Here is a 10,355-nt window from a genome sequence, read left to right as displayed (position 1 = left end):
CTAGATAGGCAGGTAACGTGTTATCATAGCCGCAAACAACGTTGCGATAGTTACAATTTACAATACAGTTGAGCAAACCACAACCTTTTTTGCTTCCTGGCAGAGATGGATTGGTGAGTCAACAACGCCCCCCTATACGAGAGGAGCATGGCTCCTAAGATCTTTAATTTCCTGTTGATTGATAGCTCAAGCCAAGCCATACCGTAGAGTAAATTCGCTTTTTGAGTTCAGGTCTAAGTCAAGACAGCATCCCACGCTGCCTAGTAATTCCAGTTTCGCACCACGTGGACGATTCGACGCCATTGATTCTTAAAGCAGGCACATCGAATGTGACTGAAAATTTTTCCACACGTCGCCGCACTGTTGCACACAAAGAACGCAAAGTTTGCCATGAACCGCGCAATGGACGACAAGAACTCCTGTGTCAACGGTGCAAGTGCATGTACCACTCAAGTTGCTTTTGTCGGCAAGATCCAAAGCTAGTACTGAGAACCACACGCCAATGGTCTTGTCCAGATTGTGAGCCAGCTGCTACAAATTTCATCGACTGATTAATCTCCTGGTAATACATCTAGCAAGCAGCGAAGCGACTCGTCTACCAAAAACCGCAGTAGTCGTTGTGCCAAGTCTTTCTTTACAATTCGAGGAAAAAGTGAGGGTAATGAACGATCAAGAACAGGAAAGGATGAAAATGGTTCTGGTTCAGAGATAGAAAGACAGTGTTTGACGGATTTAGCCTTGCGTGGCGGAAATAACATCATTGCCACGATTTTGGATCAGATAGGAGAAATGCTAGTAATCACACAAATTCTTTCAAGAAAGGTAATTGATGGCATGAACCCGTACTGGCTCGAAAGTGTTAGAGATCTAAGGCATGATAAGAGTGACGATGAGAGGGCTAACGCGAACAACAATGATTTAAAGAGTGAGCAACAACAACATCAAGAACAGGATGCGTGTACGCCACCTCCACCACCACCTCCTTTTCGACTGGTTCCAACATCGTCACTTGCATACGCTTTTACTGCTGCTTCTTCTCAGATTGCTGCAATGAACGATTGGGTCGCCACTGCAATAACTGGGGCTTCAGACAAAGATCATCTGCTACGTCGAGTATACAATGGAATGGACACTTTGAAGCGGTTGCTGGAGCAGCTGCAAGTTGCAGACGTTCTGTTTGAGAGTGACCTTATCAAAGAGATCAAAGTCATTTTCAATCAAGATTGTAAGACTGCATCTAATGGTAGTAAGAAGCAGAGATCCGGAACAGCTGGTCGATCTACATCGGGCTTAAAGGGAGAAAATGGTTCGAGCCGCTTGTATTTATTGAAGCAAATTCAGACTCGATGTACAACATTATCAACTGTCCAGATTGCATGAATTCAGAGTTACAAACAGAAGGTATATTCGTGAAAACGGACACACCTTCTGTTTGACAATAGGCGTGCAAATGAACCTCTAGACTACATGTGCTTAGAAATGAAGGATGTATCAAGTACGGACTTGGATGCTGACAGTGTAAAGAATATGAAAGCCGTTTACATTGATGAGACAAAGGAAGTTCCGAGGTTCGAGTGTCAAGAATACACGATAATTGTCAGGGCTCAAGCAATGTCGTGGAAAAAGCTGACATGACTTTCATCGCAAATATTGCTGATTATCCCATAAACCAAAAGCTCGATTTTGTCTGAAACAATAAATAAAACCACTATTCTGGAAGGTACAAGCAAAGATGGAACCGAAAACCCTCATCTTTCTGGTGGATACAGCGCTTTAATAATGCAAATTCAAATACCTTAGCATACTCACCGGATAAGCCTGAGCCAGAACAATTAAGGAACGACATCAACTGGTGATGTAGTAGTCAGGCGCCGGAAAAGGCTGTCTTCTTCGCTATCTTCATGGATGCAACGGGGCTGCCGTAGGTCTTTGCTTTGAGAAAGCCAAGCAAAGGCCACCGACCTTACGTTCTATACAAGATCCAATACGAGTGATGCGGATCCCAATCCGCTACCTTCAAGAGTACTTCAAACTTTAACCAAGGTAAAGACGCTCTTCCGTTCAAATTTAAACTGCATCTAATTGTTTTATTTGCGGAGCCGCCATTGCAGAGCCGCCAATATCTAAAACATAGGCTTTCCTAATAAATATAGTATTGCCTAATTTATATAGTAAAAACTAAATTTTATGCATGACTGGCAGTCCCGCCACGTAGTGACTTTATGGAAAGGTGTGGCCACACCATTGTGTAATTACCCCGACTTGTGTAATCCTCACCTTTGTACGATAACATAGTCTCGTGTGACCCACCCTTTCATACATGGGTATGTGCAACCCGTTACAATGGAAGTAGTGAGTGCTGGTAAAAAAAAGAATAATGGGACTGGAAGCAAAGATACATCACACAAGAGACGAAAAAGATGGCCAACAAGAAGAGTTTTCCGTCGAGCATTTTGCGTGCACTTGATCAAGGTATAAATTGGATTGATGAAGAAAGTATTCAAGGCACCCCAGGCCAGTTTGTATATATTGTGGCCTACAAACAGGAGTTTACTACAGAAGGTGAAGACAGGAGGTGTCGCCCAAGTTTTCCGTTGCGTGAATACTGATTATTCTACATGTTTAGTCAAAATTAGTTTTCGTGCCGTTGATGAGCAAAAATGACGCTGAAGCGTAGTCTGGCGACATGCAATATTTCTCAGATATATGCAATAGTCGAAAAAGCTATCGACGATGTCATCAATATATGAGAAGTCACATAAAAATCAGTCGTGGGACGCTTCAAATATATCCCGCATATAGACTTGTCAAGAAATCGTCAAAAGATAGATATTTTTCCGAAATAATTCATTGTATCAGAAGGCAATGGATGCTACCGAAGGAATAAGTCGGTGCAGTCGATAATTGATTTGCACATCGACAAAAGACGGCCACGTGCGTGAAAGTATGTCTCCGCACTGTAGTACTACATTCTGTGTGGAGAAAGATATGGTGGTTGGTGAATTGTTAACGCTTTCAACAAAATGAACGATGCAAATAAACCTGCTCAAACTTCGTTTTGACGCAATAATACGATCCTCGATTCGAAAGATGATAATTATGATACGAATGCGTGAACAGACACACCACGTAGCGCAGTCAACATCCCCCGATGATATGCTGGAGGAATGGTTTGGATGCCACAAGGTTTGAAGGACGCTCCCGCTCCTTTAATAAAATGGTAAGGAATCATCTATGTCAATTAAGGGAGTTTACACCAAATTTTCTGGATGTGTTATTTCTTCATAGTAAGAACCGGGTGAGAAGTCTGATGTCGATGTTCATTTAATCATCTTCGTCAAGTCTTCCAAGTTATGCGAGAGAAGAAAACTTCACGCTATCTGGGAAGTGCATTTTCTGTGCACCTAATATCCCCGTTCTCGGTTCCTTTTTAGGCAAAATTGCGCTCGCATAGATCCAGGTAAGTCAATGCTATCAAAAATTGGCATGTGCCAAACCATGTGAAGCAGTTGAGACAATGACCGGGCTTCATCAACTATTTGCACGAAAACACGCACAATTATACAGCGTCAATGCAACCTCTAACATTTTTTCATAAAGGAAGGTTGGGTGGGAATGGTTAGAAGATCACCAGATGGTATTTGCCGAAGTGAAGCAAAAATTGCAAGATGCTCCTGCCCTTGCGATTGCAAACCAGGGTAAGTCTTTCTGTGTGGTCTGAGATGCAAGTGATGTTGCCATTGTGTGTGATGCAACATGATGAGAGTCGAGAGTGAGTTGTTTTGTAATGCTCGCGACAACTTCGGCCCGCGAAACCGCTATTCCTAACAACGGGCTTCTATCGATGAAGTACACTTTAGTCAAATTCCGTTTGTACTTGCTTTGGAGAGGAGTGTTTTGCGATCTATATGGACCATGACACGCTTCGTACGAAAATAATGACCGCAAATTTATCCAAGGAAATACATCAATGATTTTTCCTTTGCAAAGTACAAGTTTGCTGTTTACAACAAGCCATGCTAGACATAATTCTTAGCCGACGTGTTGTCAATACGTCCTGTCTATATTACAAAGTCTAGTAGCTAAAACATGCGCGAATCATGTCGACAATGCGTCGATGTTCAGACGATTAGCGTGCACAACACCACTGGTACTTCTGACAAAGCCTGCTAGTTCTTTCTTCTCGCACAGGTTTGCGTGTTCACCGTTTTGAAGTACACAATGGAGTATTTCACAATGTGGTCGTGCGTGGTCGAGCACGGAGATACCACAGGGGTTAATTTTCCTTATCATGAAAATTTTTGTAAACCCTTCGAGTGGCCATCTTGGACATGAGAAAACTTTTGAAAGTCTTTCTCGGGATTACTATTGGCCACACATATGTACATAAGACTGCAAGTATGGAAGGACTGGCGAGATTTGCCAGAGAATGAAACCATCAAGCTTCACTCAGACTCCACTTCGGTCGTTCGCAGTACCAGCTGACAGCTAGGTGGTTTTGAGTAGGAATTTTATATACAGACTTCTGCGCGACACACACGGACATAATAGCATCCTTGTTCAAATGGATCGATTCAGCAAGACATTTCAGCTTGCGCCTGTTTCGAATAAGATCTCTGTCGCAAAAACAGCTAAGATCTTCGTTGACGTTGTTTTCCGTCTGCATGGTTTCCTGTTGAGATATTGTCTGACCCCGACACCTTCCATACGTCGAAAATTTGGCGTGCACTGTTGGGAATATTGGGCACCATATTGTCCATTCCAACAGCGGCACACCCTGATCCAGACGGTCCGACAAGAACGCCAGAATCGAATCCTGGAGGTCGTACTGCGTAGTTACGCTACGCCGTTCCAAAACTGGAGCGAATTTCAACCTCTTGCAGAGTTTGCGTTGAACAACTCAATGCATGTCTCGATAGGTCACTCGGCATTTTATGTGAACTTGAGAATACATCCTAATGTACCTGCTTCCATAATGAGCGAGTTCTCTATCCCTTTAGTGGGGGGACTATGGCTTTGAAGCATAGTCTGAACTAATTGCTGCCATAGAATTAAAAGCAAACGTTGATGTTGACTCAGTGAGACTTCTTGACGACATGGCAAGTCGCGAGGAAAAGCAAGTCGACGACATTCATATAAAGATACAAGCTGTAGTGTGATTTGCTTGAGATGCAATAGAGAAAGCAACACGAAATAAGCAGATAAAAGTTGAAAAAATAAAAAGAAAGAATTCGAGGTCAATGATCCTGTACAGTATAGCACGACAGATCTGCCTGATCTAGTGTCCAATTTATGGAACAAACAATTCTCACCAAAATTTAATGGGACCATCCAAGGTGTTAAAATGCAATGGTGGTGCTTATACAGTAGCCATCCCTACACACATGCACCTACACATTTTGTGGATAGGCTCAAGTCTTATTCACCGAGTGAGAGTGCCCATACTTTTCTACCTTTGGTAAGTGGTCCAGCTAATCATGAAGTTTCTCCACTTGACTGTGAAGAGCAACCAACCTTTCACCCTCGAGATCCTTTTTGGTGCACAAAGTTTGAGAACATCGAAGGCTTGTTCTTATATCGATTTTAGCACTTGAAGGCTTGGATGGTTCTAACCACGGAGTCCCTCTAAAACAGAGCCTACCACTTCAACAGAGCTAACCGGTGTCCATGAGCCAGCCCACGAGACGTCTCGTCCTTTTGGAGCTGAAAAGCTCATCACGAACCTGCTGAAACCGAAGCTCAAAATGAGAGATCTAAAGCCAGGCATTGGGCGGAATCATCAATCAAAACATCGAATTTCGAGTTCTGCTTTGCAGCAAAATCTTAAAGATCTTGCAGCATTGTTCAAGCGTCTAGCAAAGCTGCTGTAGCTCCTCGATTTGCTCGCGATTAGCTCTCATCCACCTCCAGAGTTACATAATCGTTTCCATGTTTAACCCACCATCATATTCTCGTGATAGCCTCACAACGTGGTTAAGACAATTGTCAATCACGAAGATTGATCGACTCGTCATCGTGGAAGAAGCTGTTGAACCATCGACGCTTATCAGAGTTCTATATCGCAGCAATCCATCGAGTTCGGACACTCAAGAACCTCGACGAGCTCTGGAGTTTGATGTCCCGATATGGTGGGCAGCTACGAGAACCGCTTGTAGTCTTGCAAAAGGCAACACTACGACGATCAGAGCTAGGTTTTATCGGGTGGTGATTGGTATTCATGCTGGCGACGACCCAGCGCAGCAGGCGCTCCATCTTTATACCGTTCTCAAGGCGAACAAATGTTCGCCGAGAGTCCAGCTTAGCTGCGGTCGGATTATCACAATTACTGATCCGACGCCAAGAAAAAAGGTTCCATGTAGAGCATCTAGTCTCTATATCGCTTGAGATTGGGGGATATCAAAGAGTTCTGGAGCCAATGTTTGCCCGTTTATGCAAATGACGCATTTTAAAACTGGCTTATTCTGTTGATCGCTACATTGTTGATCGAAAGTGAACTGCTTCAAAAGGTCAGCACGTAAAATGCATGCATCAGCGCCAAAGATTGCAAGGCGCATCATTTTATATCGACGGCAAATAAAACAGCGACTCGTCAGCCTCGGCGACCGGTATTCGATAAGGATTTGTCGTGTGCGTATCGTATTCATTACCAGGTTAGAGCATCAACGCGAATACAAGCACCCTAGAGGTGCACTGACGCCGCGATTGATGAGAGCAAATTATCGCTAAGCTGGCAACTGTGACGCGAACGCAAAAACGAAAAATGCATTTGAATACATCGTATAGCGTGTTTCAGACTCCGTTTACAACAACAGAAACGTGACAGCTACTCATTGGCGTATAGAAAAGCTTTTCCACATGAAGGCGTCATATGTGTTTCCTGTTCATCCCACAAAGTAGTGACACGAGGTGAATACAACAAAGCACTTTGTAGGGTCACAACCGTTTCAATGAGGGCTATTACCAACACGCGGTTAGGAGTTTGAGGTGCCACTTTAGCAAGACTGTTCAGACGTCGTAGACGCTTATGACCAGGGCAACACAACGCGCCCGCCCCGGGCGACGGATTTCTCGCGCCTACTAGGCTCTCTCGCTTCTCGGCAGTGGCCCGGGAAACCGGAGGGCCATGAGCCGCTGTTGTTGTAGACTCACCCGTGGGAGAAACCACAGAGCTCGTGGGAGCGTGATATATGGTTTTATGTGTAGCAGGGCGACAATACGCAAGAAAACGGCATTGTGCTTGGAGTTTGGCAAACTTAAATTGAAGGTGGCGCTCTACGCGCTCGTCCACATCCTTATGGCTTCGCCGTAAAGTAGACAGCGAGGAAAGTTTTCGGTGCCGCTGCACCTATCGCTCAGAGAGCTCCTCATCATCTGCAGCGTTTTTGCCTGGGAGATCACCACATGAATAGTCCGTATTGCGGGTACAGGAGCGTCTACTCTCTGAGTTCGAAGTCAAGCGCGGAACCGATCCATTGGGATTTCTTGGGTACCAAGAAGCGAGCTCGGAGAACTTTCCACCAGTCAAGCTCAGCTTATGTAGTGACCGGGGGCCCGACTACGTAGATGTCTAACGATCGAGTGATTGCGTCTTTAGCTTCAGTGGCGGGATCCGCCAAGCAGAAGTCTTACTCCATACGAGGGTCAAGGACCGAACGTGGATACGGGCGTATGAGGGCCGCCCTGTGGGCCGCCTTCAGCTGCTGCTCATGAGGCGAATGGTGAGTGCTTAGAACATGTTGCGGTGGCAAATGAACTTAACCAAGAACATTTAGTGCGTGAAAAATGCTTCTCCACCTGACTTAGGAAATATAAACGTATAGATCATATGGAAGGGTTGAATTCGTCATCGCCATGATATCAACAGAATTCCTTCCTCCCTCTACCTCTCAGAATTAGTAACAATTATCATGGTACTGGTTGCGAGAAAAGTTAGGTCGCATCGTATAAATCGAATATGCAATTGAGAAGCGTTCAAATTGCGAAGTACAATACCCGTTCTCAAGAACTGGTTAGAGTACAGAAATTGTAATTTTATGAGCACAACATAGATTCGATACATAAACGATGGTGATAAAAAAGAGAATCATATCTTTGCTATCAAGGTGCAACTATCACTTCAACAATTTTCCTTTATATAATGACTCTTCTCATCAATTAATGCACGCTAACGTTCGTTTAAAAGCGTCGTATCGAAATCAAGTGTACCCGCATGACTAACTAGAGCTCCCTTTAAGCATGGTTACACTCGTGACCATTTCTACATTTTCAGCCCAGAGAGTTAGACAATCTCTTTTTCACTCTCTTTTAAACGTGAGCATACGGCAATAGTGTGAGACAGTTGCGGTTCAACTCCCCTCAAATATTTATTTTCTAAATCCGTCTCACTAGGACATTTTGAAGAAATTGAACGACGCTAAGAGCGATAATTTTTTTTCTTCCTAGGGCCGCTAGATTCTGGTCATTCCTGGTCTACTAAAGACATAAATTTCATTTGCAAATCTTAAAGCTCTTAATAGCTCAAGGTGAACGGAATACTCAAAGCATATGGTAACAGCTACATCCAATCTGATAGACGTGTCGTGAAAAGACAATACATGCTGTGAGAAATGAAAAGCAGTTGTTTGGCTGTCTCTCTATGAGCAATAATTACCTAGCCAGATTTCCGATGTTAGCTTGTATGCTGTGGTCAGGCGCGGAACATATAATACATCAGTCAGCTAAGAGTCCTATACCGTAACTAAAATTAGAGAGCAGCATGTAGGTAAAATGAGTCTTGCCGAGGTTGCTACAAAATATCTTATGCTTACTTTCTTTAATGGTGAGTGGTATGTAATGCGTGACATGATGCTAACAGCTAAATTTTCACACAGATATGTACGACTTGGATTCATTTTTTATTGTACCCCGTCTGCTTTTTGCACAATTCACAACAGTTTATCGTGGATTTTGCATCTGTAATGTGATGCTTACAATTGCACAGATGTGCAATGTACACGCTCACTCTTGTGCGTTACGATTCCGGTTTCAAAAGATCACGAAATCTAGCACTTTAAATGAAGCATGCAATAGAGCAGGAAAATAGTTTTACAAATTTTAACCACAGGCTTCGATAAAGCGACATTGACGTTCAACTATTTCTGCTTTGGAAAGCTTATAGCAGTGCAACATACTTTGCGTATATCCTGTTCACTGGATGAATTGCTTCATCAATGCTCGACGTCGCGATCGTGGCATGAAAGTATACATAGTCTGGTGACGCAAAATTGAATTCGTCACATCATGAAGCCGACCCAGCTCATAACGTATATCAAGCGTATATTCGGCAATGGGCAATTATTTCCTGGGGTTATCTTCAAGAGACACGGTGACAACGTCACGTTACCCAGCAAAGCGATATGTATAGATCACATATGGCTGGGAGCCGGGAAAACATACCCTTTTACTTAAAAAATAAGTCTGCATAAAAAGTCGCTCCTGAATACGAACAAGGTAGTGCGTTTTATCACTTCAAGCAGGAAGATCCAGACACAATAAAGCATTCATGTTTATTGTATCTGCATTGAGAAAACACTGGCGCGTTTGAGACGTGGACCTCGGTGGGGAAGGCTGAAGCGTTTCAGACGTCATCATAAAGCCGACCTAGGTTGGAAACGCCAGGATCGAGATACAAATAAAGATTTCTCATAGCGTGAAAGGTCACATCTGATCATCTTCTTCAATGGTATTGATGTCCTGTCTAATCAGATGGATGATAGGCTGTGTCATGCCGGCATAATTTACCCCATTTTGTTGTCTCGGCCAGGACATCAAAGTTCATTTCTGAAAGAAGATTTGACTAATCTATGAAAAACGTTTCAGTATATGCGAGATCTACCGGCGGGCCGTGCTTGCCAGTGGTGTTCTCAGAATAAGGATCTAGTTGACTTCACACCAGTTTATGATATTCGATATGACAAAAGACTGATGATTAAAAATGACGAATCATTATTGCAGAAATTACCAATGATTAACAGCTCCGTGGAAGCTTGTATTCAACTAGCGAACGGGACATGCAAGTTATCTTTGATTGAAAGTGCTCTATGCGAATGTCTATATCGTATTTTTTATCTTTGCCCGACTATGGGCTAATATATCTTCACAAATAATATATGCAAAAGCATGACTAGTCACCAGTCGATTAACCGATGCGGGTACCTGGCAGATCCCTCCACTCATCGAGCACCCCCCTATAATTTATAAAGCAGTGAAACGGGATGAAATGTTTCATTAGGTAGTTGTTAATATTCTTTGGCTGTAAACAAGGTACAGTCAACCATGCCGTCTATTTTTACAGCATGATCACTCCAGGGTTATCA

At 43.4% G+C, this 10,355-nt stretch overlaps 2 protein-coding genes across 2 annotated transcripts; both read left to right on the top strand.

The window, feature by feature from the left end:
• Nucleotides 1–390: 390 nt before the first annotated feature.
• PHALS_08859 (homeobox and zinc-finger domain-containing protein) lies at nt 391–1,380 on the top strand (the record flags this gene model as incomplete). The annotated part of the gene is made up of 2 exons (XM_024724283.1): nt 391–482; nt 576–1,380. The coding sequence occupies 2 exons, from the start codon at nt 391–393 to the stop codon at nt 1,378–1,380; spliced, it is 897 nt and encodes a 298-aa protein (XP_024575175.1).
• An 8,481-nt stretch (nt 1,381–9,861) lies between these two features.
• Nucleotides 9,862–10,270, top strand: PHALS_08858 (uncharacterized protein; the record flags this gene model as incomplete). The annotated part of the gene is made up of 2 exons (XM_024724282.1): nt 9,862–10,096; nt 10,167–10,270. The coding sequence occupies 2 exons, from the start codon at nt 9,862–9,864 to the stop codon at nt 10,268–10,270; spliced, it is 339 nt and encodes a 112-aa protein (XP_024575174.1).
• Between the last annotated feature and the right edge of the window lie 85 nt (nt 10,271–10,355).

This window comes from Plasmopara halstedii (genome assembly GCF_900000015.1).
Source record: "Plasmopara halstedii genome assembly, contig: Scaffold_323, whole genome shotgun sequence".
NCBI classification, from domain to species: domain Eukaryota; phylum Oomycota; class Peronosporomycetes; order Peronosporales; family Peronosporaceae; genus Plasmopara; species Plasmopara halstedii.
Note: the sequence above shows the minus strand (reverse complement) of the source record. Positions and strands in the feature narration are given on the sequence as shown.